The 22,496-nt window shown below is 46.4% G+C and overlaps 1 protein-coding gene across 4 annotated transcripts in view; it reads left to right on the top strand.

Annotated features, from left to right (window-relative positions):
* Positions 1-380: 380 nt before the first annotated feature.
* BCL11B (BCL11 transcription factor B) overlaps positions 381-22,496 on the top strand; it is a gene marked incomplete at its 3' end in the record, with an annotated part of 91,762 nt that continues 69,646 nt past the window's right edge. For 2 of the 4 annotated variants that reach the window (XM_083863061.1, XM_083863063.1), the window contains exons 1-2: positions 381-1,260; positions 14,656-15,024. In XM_083863061.1, coding sequence (XP_083719187.1) covers positions 1,203-1,260; positions 14,656-15,024 — 427 coding nt within the window. In that variant the 5' untranslated portion in view covers positions 381-1,202. The remainder of the gene's footprint in view (positions 1,261-14,655; positions 15,025-22,496) is intronic. The other 2 variants (XM_083863060.1, XM_083863062.1) reach the window with 1 other exon arrangement.

Here is a 22,496-nt window from a genome sequence, read left to right on the forward strand (position 1 = left end):
CCGGGCTCGGGGAAGTTTGGCCGCGCGCGAGGATGCGGATTTATTCCTTCCCCCTTCTCCTTCCCCGGCCGCCGGCGCTCGGCGTCCTGAGAGCGGCAGTGCACAAAGCCCGGAGCGGCGGCGAGCCCCGAGCGTGCCGGAGCCGGTGTGTGTGCGGTGTGTGTGTGCGTGTGCGGTGTGTGCGGTGTGTGCGAGTGGCGTTTCTTGTTCTCTTGCAGGGTACAATGTTAAAAAGCCACCGCTAGTCGCCCCCAGTGCTCCTACTCTCTGGGTCTTTTTGTCTCTAGTGCAGATTAAACGTCACGTCCGCACTTGAACTTGAATTTTATCCCATTGTACAGAGGCAGCCCCAGCCATAGAGAGACAGAGCGCTCCCAGAGAACCAGGACTCCGCCATCTTCACATTGCAATATATAATAGTAATAGCCAGCACCAGCCCAGCTGCACTGGGGGCTTCCTTCCTTCCAGTCCCAGTGCCAGGCGAGGGGGGAAGAGTGCAAAGTGGTGCAGGAGCACTGGCAATCCAAAAGCACCAGGGCAAAGCAGTGCCACTTGAACTGGGAAAGAGGAGACACAGTTTCGGCTACCCCTTTTCAAAAAAATTCTCTCTATATATCTACCCAGCAAGGGTCAATCTCTGAGAAACATTTTTTGGCGATTTTTTTTTTTTTTTTTTTTTTTTTTTTGTGGGGGCTATCCCAATTCTAGTACTTTTCTTCTTTTTTTCTACATTTTTTTAATTTTCTTTTTTTTTTTCTTTTTAATTTTTTTTTTAATTTTTTTTTTCCCTCCTGGTGGAAAAGCGCACTTGCCAATTTGCCAAGCACTCTGGAAAGAGGGAAAGAGAAAAGTGTCACTGGCGGTGCATATCCTCCTAAGTTCAAGAAGAGATCTGGAAGTCCAAGTGGCAGAAGCAGTGGAGAAAAGACAGTGTGTGAGAGAGAAAAAGAGCGAGAAAGAGCTTTTCCTGATGATGATGATGATTTTTAATTGAGAGGGAATCCCATCCAGTGCACCACAGCAGCAACAAAAAGGAGGCTTTTTTTTTTTCGTTTTTGATTTTTTTTTTTTTTGAAAGAAGAACTCGATAAAGAAGAGGAAGAATAAAGAGGAAAAAAAAAAGAGGAGGAGGATCGGCCCCCCAACACATCCCCCCAAACCAGTGCAGCTCTCCAGGCGATGCCAGTGTAAATGCCAGGGCAATGTCCCGTCGCAAGCAGGGAAACCCGCAGCACTTGTCACAAAGAGAGATTATCACACGTAAGTTTGAACTTGGAACCAGACCGAGCCGAAATCGAGAAGCAAAATTAGGGAAGGGGAGGAAGCGGTTGGGGAGGGGGGGGATGGGGAGGGGGGGAAACTCCAGGAGCGACCAAAGCTGGTAAATGACTTCAGAGAGAGGGAGAGGAGAAGGGAATTAAAGAGGGGAGGGGGGTGTGTGGCTGGGGGGATGGGCTGGGGGTGGAGGGGGGGAGAAGCCCGAAGTTTGCTGTGCGTTTTTGCAGCGGTGCGGAGGTGAGGCGGGCAGGCAGGCGGGCGGGCAGAGCGGGGAAGGCGCTGCCGGCGGGCAGAGCGCGGCGCGGGGCGGCGCGGGGCTCTCCCGGGCAGCGGCTGCGTGCGCGGGGGGCGGCGGAGCGGGGAGCGCCGCTCCAGGCCGGGCACGAGCATCCCGGGCCGCCCCGCCGGGGCTCTGCCGCTCGCCCGCGGCCCCGCTCCCCGTTCCTCGCCTCGGGGGCAGCACGGAGCGGTGGGAAAAGTTGGCCGAGAGCCTCGGCTCGGCGTGACAGCCGGGCCGCGGACGGGGGGAGGAGGATCAAGGTGGGCAGCGAGGGAGGGAGACGCGGAGCGGCCGGGGGGACTCAGCGGGGAGCACATGGGGACGGCGGGGCCGAGCCCCCGGCACCGCAGCGCGGGGCAGGTAGAACGGCCAGCTGCGCCCTGCCCGCCCCAGGTGCATCGCCGGCGGGGAAAAGAAGTCTCCTCCAAGCGCGGGGCAAGGCAGAACCAGCTCGGCTGGGGCCAGAGGCAGGGCAGGGGCTGCCGAGGGGCGGGAGTGTCTGTCGGTGGCGGGGGGCGCCAGGAAAGCCCAGGCGGGGACGGGGATGGAGTGCTCGAAATGCGGCCCGGGCAGCGGCACCGGCTCGCCTGCGGGGCAGGAGGGGAGGCTGCACTTTGCTGAAGCTCCCATTGTAAGTGAAAATACACACATATCCTCCCCCCCACCCCCCAAAAAGGAAAAAAACAACAACAAAAAAAGAAATAGAGAAGGAAAAAATAAACGGGGGGAGGGAAGGAGGCATCCCCCTCCCCCCAGCACCAGAATCCCCCTCCTCCCTGTTCCCACCCCTAAAGCTGAGGCAGAGGGGCGAGTGCCTGCAGGCAGAGTAGGGGCAGGTTCCCCAGCGGGCGCCCCGCTCCGCCGCTCCCGTCCCCGGGGCCTGTGCAGCGAGGCGGGGGGGGATGCGGGGGCGCCTCCCGGGGCGTGCGGCCCTCGGCGCCCCGCGCTGCTCCGACACCCCCGGGGCACGGGGACGGGGGAGTTCGGGGGGGGGGGGGGGGGGGGTCCTCATTTCCCTCCTATAGCACAGGACAAGTTTGGGGGGCGGTAAGAAAATGCCCGGCGCGCCCGGCCGGACCCCTGCCCACCCCCTTCCCCCCCGGCCCGCAGGACGAGCCCGCAAGTTGTTGTGCTGCGGGGGGCGGCGGCTCGCACGGAGCCAGCCCGGGGCTGAGCCTGAGCCGCGGCCCATCCGAATATTTATGTTGAGATTTTAAAAAATTTAAATAAATAAATAAAATATTTCCCCGGCTTCTCTCCCCTCCCCTGAAAGCCAAGAATAGGAGCCATCTGCCAGGAGCATTTGGTGCTTGCGAGCTCCTCTCTTTCTTTGTTACCGGTGATAAATTTCTGTTTGTAAGATTTCCTTGGGAATCGAGATATATATGTGTATATAATTTTTTTCACCTCCACTGGGATTTTCTTTTCATAGCGAATGGCTATTGGGGGACGGTTTGAGTTCCGAAATATAAATTTCTTTCGCTGTTGCTGTATTCCTTCCCCCCCCCCCCCCATATATATATATATATATACATACACACATATATATATATGCATATTTTTTAAATGTGCATCTTAATTTTTTAAAAAGTACCCCTCACCCCACCCCCAGCCCATCAGCTGGTGGAACCTTGATGAAGATGCATCTGGTATTCAGCTTTTTGTAGGGGGGGTGGTGTTGTTTTTAATTCATTGCTATTTTGGAGTCAGATTTACATCACCATAAAAGGTGGATTCCCCCCTTCCTCAACTCCCTCCCCGTCATTAATTGCATTTTTTATTTTAACCATCCGGTTTGGAAAATGTCTCACCTTTTTTGTTGGTGGCTTCTTATTCCCCCCCCCCCCCCCCTCCCCGCCTTTCTGTTTTTAAATTTTCTTTTTAAAAGAAAAAAGCATCAACAGCCACCTAAATCGCCCAGCGTAATTTCTCCCACTTGTTTTCTGTCTCACTTGAGAGGAGATGTGGGGTGTTGAAAGGGGGTGTGCGGAAAATCTGTTTTGTTGCGCACGTCTGAATTTGTTTCAATGGGTGAAACATTTCTTTTTTTGCTGCTGTTCTGCTTGGGGAGGGGGGGAAGGGGGGGTGGAGAAGAGAGCCAGGTAGGTTTGTTATTCCAATTTGATCTCCTTTTCTGATCGCTGTACTTGAAGGTAAATAATGAGGCAGGAGAGTATTCAAAGGTGCCGAGGAGCTGCGTGTACAATGGGGTTTAGCAGGAAGGCTGGGGGAGGAATGGAGAGCAGAGCAGTACGAGCTTCCCTCCCTCCCCTCTTGTATTTATCTATCTCTCCATCCTGAGGAAGCTGGCGGAGAAATCAGGCTGCATACTGAACAGTGGCAGAAAAAAAATGAAGGTATCCAGGGGAGGAGGGGGTGGGAGGCGGGGGAGCCGCGCCGGGCTGGGGCTGGGGCTGGGGAGCAGGAGCGCAGGCATTGAGCGCACAGGGCTGAGCCACAGCTGCGGGATGGCAGGACAGGGGGTCACAGTCACTGCACTCCTTGGGAAGTGTCATTCATGGGGGAAAAGCAGCCAGGCAGTGTCCTCTCTGAAGGGGAGTTTGGAAAGTAGTGGGCTAGCAGAATAGGAAACCAAAGCACTTGCAACAAAATAGAGTCAATTCCAAGCCAAGCCCCCAAAGCCAGGATGAATTGATACTGTTTTCAGAAATCTTGCTTTTAGATTGTGTTTAGCTGGGGCTTTTTTCTCCCTGTCTCCCTTTCTGGCATCTGTCAGGGGAGCTGCATTTCAGGATGGATTGGAGATCTCTGCCAGGCAAGGAAAGAGATGGGGAGAGAGACAGAGAGAGAGAAGGGTTTTCTGACACTGTTCAGCTGGAGTTTATTGTGTTTCAAGCACTTGCTGTTTGGAGAAACGGTTAGATCCTGAGTGTAAGACAAACTCAAAAAGGAGAGAAAGTGCAATGTAGTTGTGCTCCAGAGTTGCAGCATCTCATTAGCACAGTGGTCTTTAAGACTGCAAAACGGAGTGGCCTGCCTGTCCTTGTCAGGCTCGCCCAGGCAGCCTTGTAATGGTGTATAGTGCAGGACAAAAAAAGAGAGGTGAAACACTTGAAGAGAAAAGAGCAACTCTGGACCTTCCTTAACTAATGGTGGACAGAGCAAACTTGCTAGCCAAGCTCATTTAAATGGGTGGACAATGCAAAAGAACTGATTATGTATAGAGGAGGAGGCTGAAGTGTTGAGCTGCTCTGTGCAAAGAAATGTTATTTTGGTTTGGTTCAAATTGCTGATTTCCCAGCTTAAGATCTTCCATTTTTAACTTAAGAAATCTGTTTTCAAACTAGCCCTGCATTTTGCATTTGGAGGAAATGTGAAAGGCAAGAGCATGTGAAAAGCTCGCTGGTAGCAGTTTTGCAGAAGGCGGCAAAGCAAGAACACTTCTGTAGAGCAGCAGCAAAGATTGAAAGGGAAAGGCACAGGAAAATCATACAATTCCAGGCAGAGGACCAGGTTTCCCAAGGCAGGTCTTCAGTACCTGGTCAACAGGTTTCCTAGGAAGAGCAATAATTTCCTGTATCACTTTGTTTTGTACGTAGTCATTAAAAATCATAACAAAAAACCCCTATGATTTTTTGCATGTCAAAGTTTTGCAAATTGCTCCAAGGAGCTTCTCTTAAAATGCATTTAGATTTAGTGCAATTAACGCACTTTCCCTGCAGAACAAAACCCACACCAATGTAATCAACTCTAATACAAAGAGAATGTAAGCTGTGACTGAAGAATTAGAGAGGAAATTACTATTATTTTAAGGATGGATGACTTTTTCATAATACCTGCATGGCTGTGCACAGAAAAGCTTAGCGTGCTTTTAAAAGACATTGCATATGTTTGCTTTAAATAGGACAGGGGAAAAAAAGGTTGTATGCTGTCGATTTCCAGGTTGTCTTTCATTTGAATATATTTGTATTGGACTTACAAGATAAATAATAAAAAAAAAATACTGGCACATTTTCATCGTTTCTGCTCTTTAAAAATATTTTTTAGAACTGGTGCAGAGTAACTAGGTTGTGGCTGTGGGTTGTTCTGCCCTTTTTGGTTGATATGTCTGGTGGCTTAAATAGATATACAGTGGGTGAGAAACCATTTTGCAGTTTTTTTTCTGGCCGGCAGATGCAGAGCATATTTTGTCAGGCTTATTTAAATACTGAGAAATAAAACTCTTCATGATTTTACAAACTGGCTGCCTTTAACAGGAATGGTGGGAGCCCTTGTTTTACACAAAATGTGTGTTCCTCCTCAGAACAAAGGCTTGTCGTGTGGTATATTTGGCAATAATTATGACTTAGAGAAGTGTGCGCTCAAAGAAGCAGTACAAATTTTTGATATCCTTTATAGACTCTGGCTGACTCCAGCTACTCCTCCAAGGGCTGAGCTCGCTGAGAACAAACCTCTCTGCTTCAAAAACGCCTCGCACACCACGTTAGCTTGTCTCCCAACATTTCCTACCTGGCTCCCTTTGCTCTTTGTGTTGTTTGTTGATGGAAAATACTTCCCAAAATAAACTTGGGCGGCTGCGGGAGCCTGCCGTGTGGCCGGGCCGCCAGTGGCGGGGGTTGGCGACTAGGGGGAGCTCCCAGCCCGTGCGATGGCCCCGCCGCGGGACGCGCGGGATGCGCCGCCGGACCCGCACCGCGCACCGCGCTGCCGAATGCGCTCGCCGGAAAGTTGTAGTATTGATTTTCATGCGAAGATCTATATAGAGCTAGCCGGGAGAGGCTGACAGCCAGACAAATCTATTTTTTAACTAAATCGCGGCTGATTAATTGACTCGGGCGGACAGGAGTTTTTAATTAAAATTAGTTTTAAACGGCGCTTTTTATTGTCAACGGGCAATGTTTAAATTCTCAATTTGTTGTTGTCAGATAGTGACCGGGGTAATGATACCTGCACATGAGTGAGCTCCTGCGTGGCGGGAAGCGGGGGGAACCCACGGAGATCCATATGTTTGTTCCAGTGGATGCGAAAACACAGAGTGAAGGAGCTGGAGTTGTAGGGCAAGATGTGTGCAGCAACAAAGCAGACACACATGGACAGAAATTGGCTTCGATTACATATCAGAAAGCCACATGTACTCCTGCCGAGAGGATTTGATAGGAGATAGTTTACCGTACTTTGATCCTCAGGTCCTTGGAGCAAACTATCTGTAGTGCCTGCAAATGAAAATAAGCATTCTCTTTTTTTTTCCTAGAGAAATAAACACAAAATCACATCTGTCATGTAGAAGTTGCTGCTGAGCAGCTCACAGGCTTCTCCAAGGGGCTTGTGCTGTTCTCTGCTGCAGTCGGCTTGCGTGTTGTGGACAGACTTTAGCAGGACGCTTTCCTCCCCAAACATATAATTTAGTGGTGTACACAGGGGAAGATTTGGGTATCTGTTTGACCCATCCTGAGAAGTCCATCAAGTTACAGCACTATTAGCATAGCAGAAACATCTTCTTATTTTTAGGGTGCAATATGTGATGGAGGTTATCCTGTGACAGGAAAGAGCGCTTTCTTCTAACCTTCAAGAGAAGTAAATTAGGTCAGACAAAGGATCAGGGCTGTCATCAGCTGTACAAAAACCCTTCACTCCTGGGTAGAGAGGACCAGTAATTTATCTGATGATTTCTCTACTTCATTTAATGTTTGAATTGAGCTAGTTGGAAGCATATAGACAGCAGGCAGCTCAATTGACAGACTGGTAAGCTGAAGTGCACAGTGCCTGGGCCGCTGCTGATCCTAGTGTTGCACAGCCATGGGGAAAACCTTCCTTTCTCCCCTCCCAAAACCTCAGACTTCACTTACTGTGGCTTTCCTTCCATTGCATGACTGTTAACTTTTATCAAGAGAAGCAGCTATCCCTCTCTCCTCCTCCCCTTCCTCTGCCCACCAAGTGCATACACATCCACACTCCCCTTCCTCTCGCTCCCTCCTCTGCCTCCCACCCTTCCTACTCCCTCAGGTCAAAGCCAGGTGGAAAAGCCTCCCTGCAGAGACCTGTTACCCCAAAATGGCTCTCAGCCTCCTTTCCAGAGCATTTCCTACTCTTGGTGGCAGGTCGGTTTCTCTAGGGTTGCAGTGCAGTTGTTGGTTGAATTTAGTCTCCCTTTGGTACCGTCCAGAGAAAGCCTGTGGAAAAATAAAGAGTGTCTGGGGTTTACCCAAATGCCTTTAAGTTAGCAATGCCAGTAAAGCACTTAGTGAAGCACCAGCATCGTCTGTAGACGGCTTTATATGTGTGTATCTTTTTAATGAGGGAGGGAAAAGGCATCAATAACTGCATGCATTGATAAATGCATGATTCATTCAGCAGCTCGTACTATAGCACCTTCCTCCTCGGTGTTTATTTACTTTTTAAAAATGTAATCTGGGCAGGCTGCACACCATTTCTCAGCACTCAGTTGCTGCCTCAGAGGCTCCTGAACATCAGTTAAATTTTCTCACTGTCTGCCTTCCTTCTTAAAAAGCTGTTGCTCGCTCAGTACTGTAGACCCTTGCTGGAGCTTTAAGTAGCAGCTTATTTCTTTGCTTTTCTTTTTTTTTTGTTCTTTTGTTTTTTTTTAAAGGATATATAAAAAATGCCTAAAGCAGGCTATTTGAAAACAAATTAAAGTAGAGGGACACACTTCATGCATTGCAGGCACGCGCCAGTAGAAGGGGGTTAGAAGAATATAATCATTTTACTGGCAAAAGTGACACCAGATCGGGGATTTGATTAATGGTGCAGCATTCACAGGGACTTAGTTCTGTATTTTTGACATATGCAAGTCTTTTGTGTAGTCGCCTCAGTGCAAGAAATTCCGTTTTGTTTTTTTCCTGGAGCAGCTGATAATTTGTGTGTGTGCTGGATATGCCCAAGGTACTTTCCAAAGACTAAGCACTAGACAGCACTGTACAAAAAAGGAATCCAAAGTTAAGGGAGAGGAAAAAAACATACTGGTTTACTTAACTTTTTTATGACCCCTTTTACTAAGCCACTGGAAGAAGCCATAAATTCGCTGAATGTTATAATGAGTATGCTTCTATGAAAGTAAAAAAAAAAAAGCTCAAGAAAATTGTACATGAGCAACAGTGTACCATAAACAATTGAAAAATGCAGTCTCTTTGAGTCTGATATTTAAGAAAAGAACAGAGCTGTTGTATGTTTAATGCATGCTCAGAACTAATTACTTAATTTTGATCATGCTTTTTAAATCCTTGGGTAAGAATCTCTGCTTCCAGTATTCTTTTCTATGCCAGTTGAAAGCCTGTACCCAAATACCGCTCCTTCTCCTTTTGTGGCACCGAGCACTCCTTTCTCTCCTTGGTTGTCGTTTAGTTTTAAATAAAACAAATGTATTCACTGGGGAACAAAGAATGCTTTTATATCACATCATCACATCCCATTTTATCTGCAGAGATTTACAGCTTCTGCAGTCTATAGAAAAGACTATACATTTTCTGCTTTCAAAAGCAGTAAATATTTTTTTTATGAATGTATAGTTTACTTAAGAGACACACTACTCCCTTCCGTAACACTACATAGTTTCTGAAGAAATAACATCTGACAAGTGTTGGAGATTTGTGCAGATTCTTGGATATTCTTGTCTTCTGTCCTGTTTGGGTCCGGCGTGGTAATTGAGCCATTTTCTTTCTTCTTTTCCCTAAATCCTGGTGCGTTGCCCGGCTCTTTGTGGCAATGCTTGGGCTTGCTCTGTCTCAGGTGTGTACAGAGGGTTAAACTGAGAGATCCGCTCTGCTGCAAGAGGCGTCTGAGGTACCGGCGCTGCAGCACAGCCCTTCCCCTCGCAGCCCTGTGCGGGTGCAGAGAGCGGCCGGGTCACTCGGCGCGCCCTCCCCGCAGGGTCCCGGTGTCCGGCCGTGCCCAGCGGGGCCCCGGCACCTGCCGCCGGTCAGCACGTGGGGCCGGGCGGCGGCGGCTCTGCGGCTGCACCGAGCGGCTCAGCCTCGCCTGCCGCTGCTCCCCCGCTGCCTTTGTGCGCTCTCCATACGCCGGAGAGCCGCTGGGAAAGTGAGGCACAGTGAGGTCCCCCGCCTTTCGGGGGCTCCTCCATCAAGTTTGCGCCTTTTGGCAAACTCAGCCCCAGACTTATATTTAGGAAATTAAATACCGCAGACAGTTGTTTTGTAGTCTTCGGGAAAAATTAAAAATTGGTGGCAGATAAGTGGTGCCGAGTACTGCTGAGTGTGGTGCTGATGCAATGTGCAGGCACAATCTCCACTCTGCACCTTGGGGCTGCAGGGAGCTGCTGGGATGCTCTGGAAGCAGGTTATTGATAAACTTCGACGGCAAGGAGCCTCGGTGCCCGCCTTGAGCAGCGTTAGTCTTTGTGCAGCAAGGATCCTGACACCGATCTCGGTGATAACCCAGGCAGAGAGCGTGTGATTCGAGCTATTTCCGTTAAGCATGTTGATGTTACAGTAAATGTGACATGTGGGTGTTGATTGAAGGGACATCATTTTCAGGCCTGCTTTGGGCCAACACCCTGAAGAGCAAGTCAGTCCTTTGTGCTTGCTCCCCGACTAGGCTGAGCTCTCCCTGGCTGTGCCTTCAAGACAGCAGTGACAGTGTGAGGAGAGCAGTGCACTTGACATGCTGCAGCACATTTCTAGGCAGTGTCCTGTACCTGGCCACCAGGAACTGTGTCCCTATTGTGGACTCTGGGCACCCCCAGCTTGTCCCAGAGAAGGGTGGCCCCCGGGGTAGCCTGTGCCTTGTCCCTCAGGTGGGCATAAGGCTGGGCAGTGGCTGTGGCAGGGTGCAGGGACAGGCACCCAGCAGCACCTTTGCAGTGAAGGCACTGGCAGAGCTCACCTTCACCACCCCGTTATTGATTTGTGCAGAAACCAGCCACGGGGGGAAGTTTCACATGCAACACTTTGGCCCAACAACAAAACATTTCCTCTGCCCTCTTTGCTTCATTTTGATACTGCAGAACAAGAAAAATAAGAAAGAGAATAGGTTGGCAACTTCTAGATCCCTTCTTACCCTGGCAATAAAAATACAAGAAAATAAATTATTTCTCTCTGGACCCAGCCTCACCCAAACTCTGTGAACAAGCATCCGTGGTTTTGTCCTTTAAAGCCTTGGAAATGATTTTTAGCAAAACAGTATTTTCCACTATTAGTGGGTAAGATTTTGAGACAACTGACAGGCAGAAAGTAGTTAGCATGTGCATCCACTTTTATACTGGCCATGAGAGCATTGTTTGCATGGGCACATATGCTGTAATGATGTCACCATGCTGGAGTAGGAGTGCTGGTGGCTTTGTGACAGTGTCTTTATGGAATTGAGGGGTTTGTCCACTATTTTGGTGTGGTAGGCAGCCAGAGACCTCGGAGATGCTGCATAGAGTCCAGTCAGCAAGTGTAACGCTTTTTTAAGTAAAGCAAAAGATTTAGATTGTCTGGTTGCATTAATTTCACAAAGCCATCGTATAGCAACAGTGTCACTCATGTCCCCAAAGATTGCCCGTCGCCAACTCACTGTGCTCCCTAGGCAGGCAATGCCAAGGCAGTCCTCTGTGTAGGAATCTCTGGATGTAGGGAAAATACTGGGCACACCTTAACACGCCTGAAAGAATCAGGGCATGAGTCCTGGCTGGAAACAGCTCATTCACTTTTTTTTTACTTTTCCCATGCAAGCGACATGAGATGTGTTCCCTTCTCCTATTTTGTGTGGCTTAATTTCTTCTTCTTAAAAAATATAATTTAATTTGAAATAAATACTTGTGAAGAAACAGCCTCCCACCTCTAAACCCATCTACCAACAACAGCAATAAAACCACAGAGTTAAATTCAAATAATGTGAAGCGACTCATTTTAAACCCACAGACACAAGCAGAGTCAGAACTTTAGATTGAGACTAGCCTAAATTACCCCACTGGTATTAAAGGGTTCCTTAAACACCCTAAGATCTTGGCTGTTGTATTAACCAGGCATGACCCGATGTGTTATGGGCTGGACTTGCAGGCTTTTTTCTCTTTCCCTTTGTGGGTTTTAAATCTCTCCTGTAATGTTACTTGAATGTAGGTTTTTAATGGCTTAATTGAGTTGTCAATAGGAAGCCTTTTCTTTCTTGTTTTTTTTTTTTTTTTTCTTATTCCGAGTAAAAAAATAAATGCAAATTGACATGGATAAAATGCATTTGAAGATCTATTCAGTATTTTGTTTTTCATTCTTTTATGTCTGTTTTCCATGTTGTGAATAAGGGGATGTAATATAGCTTCTGCATTGTTGGGTGAATAGCTGGTCTCATGATTGATGATTTATTAAGCTCAAATCAGAAATAGAATTGAGTAAAAAAAAAATCTTTTGATAGTTTGAAACCCAATTACTACTGATCACGAGGGCTCGGCGTACCAAGAAAACGAAAAGCTGATTTTTGGTGATGTGACGACTGCCAAAATATGAAGGAATACCAGATGTTATTTTAAAAAAGTGCCATTGCAGAGTCCTTGGAAAGAGAGAGTGAGCGAGTGTAAGCGAATAGGCATATGTGGATTTAACTAATATTCAAATGAAGTGTAGAACTGAAAAGAAAGAATTCGTAACAGTTTAGCTGTTCAAACCTTCTTCATGTTTCCACAGGCGCCTGGTCAGGACCCTTATCAATTGCAGCAATTTTGCTATGTTTTCTGAAGAGCACAATCTAAATCACAGGCAAAAAAAAAAAAGAAAAATCCTCATATCAAAAAGATAATAAAGTTGAGATCCATGCTTTTCTTTTTATTTGTTACATATATATAAATGCCGAAATTCAGCGTTTGTAATTTAAGACACAGACTTTAATCAAAAGGCTTTACAGGAATGTTAGTGAAACTAGCAACGAGCATTTTTCGCCTGTGCCATCTTTTATTCTTATGACCCTTGGTTCAGTTCCTGTTTTCATGTTGTCTTTTCCAGCTCTTTGTCCCATCTCTTGCTTGTGTATCTTCATGCCTATGTATGCCTCTCTGTACAGTTTTTTAAAATATTTTGACACACTGTTCCCCCTTAATAGGAATTCTGGCTACAAATTGCGCGCACATTTCTAAAAGACCCTTTTCACAGTCCTTTTCTTTTGGCTCTAAAATGATGTATATATAATTGGTAATTAAAGGTGCAAGCTCTCTTCAATATAAACAATATTGCTCAATGTTAGATCATTAAAGGGAACTGCAGCACTAAATAATTACCTTTTGCATTGTGACACACTGTTCGCAGGTATCCGCTCCCTTCCCAGCAGTGCCTTTTCAGCACAGGGTTATAGTCACATTTTCACTAAGGCAAGGAGACATCTTTTCATGATATAAATTGGTGAATTAATTGCTTAGTATTGTCTTCAAACTCCTTTTAAACTTAGATTAAGGGGAGAAAGGTAATTAATGATTTTCAGAATGAGTGAGTTGGGAAACATAAGCCTTCTCAAGCCCATCGTTGGCTCCAGCAGGATGGCCTGTGCTTGGGCACTTCTCTGGGGTCCCTGTCCTTTTCTGCTGCTGCTGCTGCTGCTGTTGCTCTCTGCTTTGCTGTTAGAGAGCTCTGATGCAACTTGTAATACAGCTGATAGATATGCTGATCAGTTATTTATTCTGGAAGGCAGAAATGAGAGTGATTCTTTTTCTAAACTACCTTTTTTCAAGGCTTAACCATTTTTGTTACCAGGCAATGCATTCCACCTTCTACTTTTTGCCCCTTTTCTATGTGTTTCTTGGTTGGTTTTTTTTTGCAATTGCTGAAGAGTGGGACAAAAATCCTTTTGTTTTCAGAATGGAGAAGACTCTAGGTCTGAATTATAACATCTATCTTTCACAGTCTTACTTCTTTGAGATATTTTTGTTACTTACTTTCCCCAGGAAATCCATGAGGAAACTGCTTGGGCTAATAGAGAACATTTTTTCCTACTATTCCTTTAATCCTGATTCGATTAGAGGTCTCAGTCACTGATTTACATACTGTTAGTTCCTCTGTTTTGTTCAGCCCAAATCCTATAGCCCTTGCAGAGGCAAACCAGCCTTAGGCAAAAGTCAGTGGAAATTTTGCCTGAGTAAAGTCCAAGGTTTGTATGATTTGGCAGTTACATGGCAGAACAAGAGAAAACAAACCAAAAAAATATGTTTTGCCCCAGAAATGGATTGTGATCTGCAATTATTTTATATTGTAAAAAAATATCTTCTAAATATCGATTTAAAAATTACTGGTTTTTATTAATTGTGAAATGAGAAGTTACAGATTTCCTAGAAACTGATTCAGGTCCCTCAGAAATTCTTTCCCAGTCTTTGGGGGTAAAGGTAGGAAATTCAACAGGTCTGTGGACAAGATTTAAACAAAAAAACCTTTTATTAGCCTATATAGCAATGGCAGGGTTTTTTGGCCTTGGAAAAATAGAGTGGAATATTCCAGGCTCAGCCAATATTCCAGTATGTTAAATAAGTGCCTCTTTCCCTTTCCCACTGTACACACTTCTGAAACCCCTTAACTGCTCATGAGACCATATCCTGCGTATGCTAGTCTTGCGAGTAGTTTTTTGTAATTTCTTCTAATGGGTGGTCATTTTATCTTGCCTGTAACTCTGTAATGGGACAAGGTGGTACTAATTTTGTATGTCACAGGGAGCTCAGTTCTGCTAGTTTGGTGCATAAAAGCTTTCCCCCTCTCTCTGAAAATGAAGGAAAGAACTTGGGTGCATAAGCTTTGCTGGATGGGGCCTTGGCCAGATGGCTGGGAGACGCAGAGGGAATGAGAAGGTGGGATAAAAAGAGAGGAACTATTTCAGAATGTGACTCGAGGCTCGAACGCTTGCAAAATGGCTCTTTGCTGATATCCTTGCAGTGCTGGCAGCAGTGGGAAGGAGCTGTCAAGAAAGCTATGCCAGGTCAGCCTTTCCATTTTGTTTCAGGCAGGCTTGGTTGCAAAATATATTGAAATCATTCTGGGAGAGCGGAAAAGCTGAAAAATAAAAGAAAGATCTAATCAGGCTTGGCTCCTTTGAGGGGGGTGGGGGGAGGCTGGGCCTCTGGTGATGCATCCTTCAGAGTCTGTGAACACTCAAAGCAATCTCTTTCTCTTTTCCCCTCGTCCCTTTCCTCCCTCTTTCTCCTTGTCCATGCAAAGCAGAGGCTGACCATGTGGAACCGGCACTGGCCGACGAGGACGAGAGCCTGGCAATAGCAGACCCAGGCGGCATCGGCATCGCCGCAGGCGGGACAGACCCCGACTTGTTAACCTGTGGACAATGTCAGATGAACTTCCCGCTGGGAGACATCTTGGTTTTTATAGAGCACAAGAGAAAACAGTGCAATGGCACTGGTGGTGTCTGCTATGAAAAGAGCATGGATAAGAGCAGCCCTCCCCCCTCCTCACGCGCCGAGCTCAGGAAAGTGTCAGAGCCAGTGGAAATCGGGATCCAAGTCACACCCGATGAAGAAGACCGTCTTCTCACGCCTACAAAAGGAATTTGCCCCAAGCAGGAGAACATTGCAGGTACAGCACGTTTTACACTCAATCAACTTGCCTAGGTAATCTTTTAACTAGAGTCCTCTAGAAAGTGCCATGAAACAAGCTTCAGCAACACATCTTTATAGGAGCCGTCTGTCTGGAGGATCCTCATGGCTCTGCAGGGCTGTCCATCCCCTGTTTTATTCATTGTAGCTGTCTGTGCAGGGGCAGCTGCTGGAGAAAAGGGCCTCTCAGGCAGCTGAGAGAGCTAAGAGGTAGCTTGTACATCTGGGAAAAAGCAGAAAGTTGGGGTCAGAAAACATTCCAGGAGCATCCTTAAGCAAGTAGCAGTGGCAGAGGGACAGGGGACTTCAGTGCGGGGCTCAGTTCAGTCCTGTTCCAGACACCCTTTGTCACATGCAGATTCACTGGGAAGGACTGCATCCTGACACTAGTGATGTCAGTGGAAAAATCCTCTTCCCACTGACTGGTAATGGGAAGAATATTTTTTTTTTGTGAGGGCTAAAGTAGGGTTTCATTAAGTCCTTCGTTTTTCCTTCCCTGGGGTAGATGTCAGCTTCCTGGCCTGCACTGCTGCCTGTGCTGCCTGGCCTGGGTCTCCTTAGACGGTTTGGGTTGGGTGGGCAACACCTCCACTCTCATGCACACCCCACAGGTCTTGTGAATGAGGATACAAGAGCACAGGTTGGCCTGGGTGAGGAAATTTCAGTCATTTCTTTTTCTAAAACTCTGAAATGTGGTGAAGTTAACGTTCATTCAGTGGACCTCCCCTGCTCAGACGTGGGTAGGCAGGTGATGATTATCCACCTAGGTGAGGTGGTATACAGTGGTTCCTGCAGAGTGCCTGGCATGGGGTTGCTTCCATCAAGCAGGGTGTTTTTCCCCTCTGCAGTGGTGAAAGGATGACTCTCCTCCCTGCTAGTGAGTGGGGGTTTTATGTTACACAGCAGGATCTCCTCTCAAACAGGCCTTTTTTGTTCAAACCGACTGCATCCCATACAGAAGACCAGTGACAATTTGTCTTTGCTGCCACTATCCCGATTTCTCTAGGAATTGTCCTATGGGATTAGATCTGACAGTCCAGGATCCCGCCTGTGGTAGAGATGGTCCCATGAGGGGATCCCAGAAGACTGATGAGAGGCTCTTATCTTTACAATTGAAGCTTAAGAGATTTCCGCTTGTAGTGCTGGAGGTCTCTGAGCTGGTCCCCAGCACCTCGGGCAGCCTTGGGCATCACATCAGTGAGGGTGTGGGCTTTAAAATGCTGCAGTCTTCAGACTGCCTCTCTTTTAGGACAGGGCATACAATGCCCATTGACAACACTGTTTTCTTCTAGGAATATTTTTTTTGGGAGCTGCCACCACCTTGGCATGGGGCAGCTGGCAGCTTTGGGAGCATTAGCTGTGGTAGGCCTGTGCTGTAGCACTGTAAGCAAACCTACTGTTAAGACCTGACCCCGTCTTTTCCTCATCCTTTTCAGCTTTCCTCATCCTTTTGCAGTTGTGAATACATTTCTTGGTAAACATGACTACATCATGGCGTAGTGGATTTGAGGGCTTGATTCCTATTCCATTTGGTAGGAGCAGAAGAGAAGCATTCAGGACTTTCCCCGGTCTGCTGAAGGCTTCCTGAGTGGTGCGGAGCACTCCCAATAGCTGCTGATCTGTGTGCAAGCTGACGGTGCTCAGCCCCTTGCAGAGGGTGTGAGCAGTGCTTAGTAAGGTTGGTTTAGGAGAGCTCTGCTGCTGTTGCAGTCCAGAACTCATCTCCTACTAATCTCTGCCCAAGTTCAGTCCACAGTGCCTCAACAGCTACAACCGGAGCAGAGGGTGCTGTCCCATCCCGGCTTCTGGAGGTCAGCAACAACATAACCAAAGCCTTTGCATGCCAGAAATCTGCTGGGGTAGGAGGTCATGAAGGAGATGCTCACATGTGGAAAAGGCATAAAAAAAATTAAAAGCCAGTCTGGAGCACCTAATCTCTTTCAGACTAAACTGAATATCAAATGAAAAATGTGTAGGAAAGATTTTGAATTGAGAAAAATAAAAGGGTTTATCATTTGATTGGCATTTTCTCAGCAGTGCATGGAGATAGGGACATCCACTAAACAGTGCCGTAATAATACTTTCTCAATTAGGAGCCCAGCTCTGAGATAAAAAGGTGCAGTGTCCTTCCATATTTTTTTTAATAGCAGCGGATAGTTTTCAATAGTAGGATAAAAGCCTCACATTACAGCCATGGAGGGTAGCCATGAAAAACCCACAGAAGTCATTCACTGGAAAGGCTTTAGTGGGATATACCAAACCCCTTATTTATATTTCAATAGAAAGGCTTTCTGCATTAGCCAAGAAAATCAGAATCTGCATTTAACATTAAAGGTATTTCCCAGTGAGCGGCTGTAGAGCATTGTTGTTAGATTTGTTAAAAAAAGAGACTAAATACGATTTCATAAAAGGGAAACTTAATCTCTAAGGCAGCTTTCTCCTACCCTGCCACCCCCTCCCTTTATTTTTTTATTTTTTTGTAATAATGCAACAGCCTACAGTATTTTTACTTTATATGTGACGAAAGATATTCTTAGCCTTTCTGTACTGCGACAGGAAGAATGAATTTCTTTATTCCACCAAGAAATATGTAAAATAATCCCTTAGAAGTATGGGGAGATATGTTTGTTCAAAGCATTTAAAATGTTATTTTAATCAAAGGCACAAAACACTCTACATGCTGTGTCAGCTAAAGGAGACCATTACATTTTAACAGCAAATCATGTTCTTTTTCCCCCTCCTAGCCAGCCCCCCTTTTGAAACTAACTTTTTTTTTTTTATTAAATAAAAAGGCGAAAAAGATTAAAGAATTTAAAAAAAAAACTTCAGTGGCTCAAATGTATAAAGTAATTTAATATGGTGGAAGCATTAATTATTTTAGCTTAATTGAATTCTGAGGACTGCAGTAGTTGCATTTTTGTAGACAAGCTCTGTTTATTATTTCTTTGTGTAGATTAACAGTAAAGGAAACATAGATAACTTTCACTTATTTATTGTAAAATAAACGTGTCAATTCATGTGTAAAGCAAGCTGTTCATAGATAATTGAGTCTTTATATTTGAAGAGGGAAACCAGAAATCACCCACTCGCCACTCCGGCTCCCTGAAATATGCTGCCACCACTGCTGTCCTCACAGAGGTTTCAGCTCCTCTCCTTGATCTTGTGTTATTTTTACAGACCTTCTTATATGGTCAGAATGATTTCTACAGCCTTCTGTGGTGTGACCAAGCCACCAAACCTTACAGTTTCCCATGGCTGAATGCTCTGAGGGTATGTCAAGAGCTGAGCTTGGCTCTGCCACTGTACCTCTCGTAGCTCTGAGAGTGAGGATATTGGGACGCAGAAGCAGCGCTGAGTCTTCACCCTGGAACAGGGTGCTCCTGAGATCTTTCCTCCTCTCTTTATTTTTGTCTTTTTTTTCACTTTTTTGGTAGCTCTCCTTGCCCCAGTCACTGAATGCCTCTTGACCACACAACAGACCTTGTGGGACACATTGAGGTAGAACTCGGGAGTCCTCAAGAATTTTAATGTGTGTAACACAAACCTCCAACAGACATTTCTATATTCCAGTAGAGGCAAACGCGACTTTGTCTCTGCAATCAGCTTTTAAAGATCTTCTGATAATGAAATTTGTCATCTTTCCCTGACTGGTAACTTGCAATTCCAAGTTTTGAAGGTGTTTTCATGCAGTTACCACTGTCCGTACGGTATGCAGTAGCATGTTAGCTGGCACTGGGAGGACGTGACTTGCTTAGGAGCAGTCTGCCCTGCAAAGGTTTTCTTTCTTTTTTTTTTCAAATTGGCTGACCTGCTTGAAAATCAGTTCTGCCTCTTGTACAGAGGGTGTGATAGTATCGAAGAGATGTACCAGATTGTTGCGCAGCAAAACTTAACCAGGCCAATGAGTTGGCAAGCAGCTATTGGTCACTGCTTCTTTTATTTCACTGATGGCAAGTGTTTTGGAAAAAAAACAGACCACTGTTGTATTTTATACCTCTTTTTATCTTTCATATTTATCAGATCTTGGGCATAACCAGGTGACCTGTCCTGGCTGAAGAATGACCTGGGAAGGTGTTCCCACTGTCATACTGATGGTATCTCATCTCCTCTCCATGGCCCTGTGATCTGTTTGTTTGTTAGCAGGATTCTCTGAAACTACTCAAGTTAAAAAAAAGTACCAGTTTAATGCTGGGTAGTTTCAAAGAACCCCAGCAAAGAGGAGGGAGTCTCTGTGGGGCAGGCACCACTTGGACTAGACCTTCTCCAGATTCACTGGCAGGTTTGCACCTTGAGGCCAGCAGGCCCTCACAAATATATAACTACAGCAGCAGCAGAGGTTCATTAAGATGGTGAGCTAATTTTTGCAAAGATAATGATAAGAAAAGGGTTTGATTGGAATTCCTCATTCATCCTGTCCCGGCCACCACTGCTGGGCTACATACATTGTACTAGATGTACATCATGAAAAAAGGCTCCCTGTCAGAGGCAGGATTTAACTGCAACCCCTGCTCCATGAATGTTCATTTCAGGCTTTTGAATGGTAAAACTGCCAGTGAGAGAAACTAAATAACTCGCATGTGCTGGAAGCCAGAGATAAACACCGCTGCAGGTTGCCATGAAATGGGCTATTTGATATATTTAGAATTGTTATTTTTCTCCAAATTAAGATTAGTTAAATCCATGTGTGTTGTGTGAGTGACTGTTAACTCAATGGCATGGATTATCCTTTTTTCAAATCATGACAGCTAATTATTATTGCTGTCTACCCTGAGACATTCACTTACAATGTACCATTATGGACCCGTGCACCCATATTAACTGCAGGACTCAGACAGTCGTCCTGGTGCCATCACACGTGAGGTGAAGGGAGGGAAACGCCGGCTGAAACAACCCAAGGACTGCGATGGTGACATCAGGCAGGTTGGGAAGGGGTGTTCTGAAGCTGAGGTGGCACAGGGTTTGGTGGCTGTCCCCTTCCCAAGGGTGTTGTGGCACCAGGTGCTGCTACCAGGATGTCCTTGGGGTAATGGGTCTTGCAGGAGTGACTTGTATAAGTGAGGGCAGGAGAAAACAGTATGTGAAGAAAAAGAGGCTTCTAGAAGTATGTGGTGACAGTGCCTGAGAAACTCGGCTGCAATCCTTTTCATGAGGCTTTTCCAGGCTTGTTTCTTCCCTCCAATCTGCTAGGGTTTTCCTGAGTGCAGAGGAGTTACCTGGTCACCTCCTCCTACTCCTTTGCTGCTTCAGCAGGTATTTAGCAACACGTTTTGCTAATTGGTGTTGCTGAACAGTAAGGGGAGGACACATGACACAAGGAAGGTGTCAACTGACAGTGCCCTGAGAGTGGGTTAACGAGCAAGCTTCCTGCCCCTGGGACCTTGTTGAGGTTCTTGCTGGGGTGTGGAGAGAAAAACAAGCAGGGTGATCTCACCCAGAGCCCTGCTTGCACCCAGGGATGGGGGTGGAGGGCATGCTTGGGGAGCTTGGCTCTCCTCTGGGGACAGGGCACCCCCAGCCCACAGGAGCAGCCTGCAGTGGCAGCTGCTCTCTCCTGGTTTGCTGAGGCTTCAAGCTTGCACAAGTGCTGCTGAAATGTTGATAGATGAAAGTTTTAAGGCTGCTGGTGGATGCCAGCATGAGGGTCTCCAAGGAAGATGAGTGTGCCCCTTTGGGAGCTCCTGAGGGAGGGTGGAGGGTGCCTGTCAGCATGCCACCTTGCAGGGCTGCAGCCACGGGGCAGCGGTTCCAGTGTCTCACCAAGGCAGCAACACGGACCCTGCTAACCTCAGCAAGAGTTAAAGGTGAGAAACCTGCTGGTTACAAAACCCTTCCTTCCCCTTGCTTGAACTTCACCACACCCTGGGGCCCCACTCCAGCACCCTCTGCTCAGACCCAGCCTGAGGCCACCAACCCCCTCTCTGCTGCCACCTCAGCTTGCCCCAGTTGAGTCCTGCCCAGGGTCCTGCAAGGCTTTCCTGGCATCTGTCAATAAAAGTGAAATTAATCGCACCAAGTTTTAAAAGCAGATTTAAAAAAATGCTGAGCATATTATGCCCTTGATTCTCCCTGCTGGTCTTAGGTTTTGTTTTGTTCTTCTCACCATCCTGTTTTTCTTCTGTGCCCTGTATGTGGTTAGCAGGATTCCCACAAGGCTGCAGGAGTGGTGGGGGTCCAGTTTACCCTGCTGTGCCCCTGCTTCACGTGGGGTAATTCCCCTGAAACCAGCAGGACCATGCTGGATTGACCTGTTGGCACAAGTGGGGACCTGCCCCTGAGTGCATGGTGTGCCGTACTGAGAAACAGGAGCTGTTATTTTCTCTCTCTCTAATCTCTCCTAGTTATAGTCATCTTCAGTTTTATGAGTGACAGTGCTGGGTAAAACATTTTCGACAGAAGTGCCATTTTGCAGGCTGATGAGAGGGGATTTAAGAAGGTCATTCAGTACACATGGCCAGAGTCTTCTTGCTCTGGGGTGAATGCATGTGAGGAATCACTCTTTAAGAGCAAAACTTGCTTGTTCCTACCATGTTGGCACTGCTGTTAGCCTCTTTTGATTCAATGGAAGAACTCCGGATTTACCCAGTTAGAACCCTCTAAAAATGTCACCCAGCAAAGTGGCTTTTTGCCTTTATTTAATTCCTTTTGTGAAATTACTTGGGCCATGTGTCCAGAAACCATATGCATATCTGGTTATTATAAACCATGGGAAGATCAGTAGATTTTTATAAGCAACAGTAACGGTGAATGGTGAAAAGGCACTGTTCAGCCAGCCATTACTCATTTTTCTTGACAACTTTGTGAGCAACTTTTAAGAGCAAAGTAAAAGTAGCGTCCTTACGGACTGCTTTGTCTTTTGTGCAGATGCGACAAATAGCAATATGCTTGTGCTTGGTGGAGTGTTGGCTGCAAGAAAGAATTTGTATGTGTTTGCAGGGGAATTTTGGATTGGGATGTAGGTAAAGGAAAGCTGGGTGTGTGGCAGTACTATAAAAGAGAAAAGCTGTCTCCAAGGATATTCTTCTCCAACGGTGGATAAATACATAAAGGCACAAAAATCATTCCTTTGCTTGAGCGGGACAGAAGTGTTGCTATAGCATGAGGTTGCCTCCCTTCATGTGTTTTCCATAGATTGTTTTTCTTTCTCAGCCAGTGTTTGAACTGTGCTGCCTATACACACAGTGACCAAATCAGCTGTGACATAAAGGTTGAACCTTTCTAGGTTTTTTCTGAGATTGGAACATTTTTCTATCATAACTGGAGAAAAAAAAAAACCCTGTGAAGTAATCATACTTTTTGTACAAGAAAAGCTTGGATTTCTATGTCATGTCACATAACTTCAAAGGGCATAGATTTGGGGCTGACTTTCAGCATTGGCTTCGGTGGCCGAGTGGGAAGATGGGAGCCCGGAGGGTAAGAAATAGAAGAGAGAAGCCAGGTATAGAAATAAAACCA

This window comes from Zosterops lateralis (genome assembly GCF_965231275.1).
Source record: "Zosterops lateralis genome assembly, chromosome: 6".
Lineage (NCBI taxonomy): Eukaryota > Metazoa > Chordata > Aves > Passeriformes > Zosteropidae > Zosterops > Zosterops lateralis.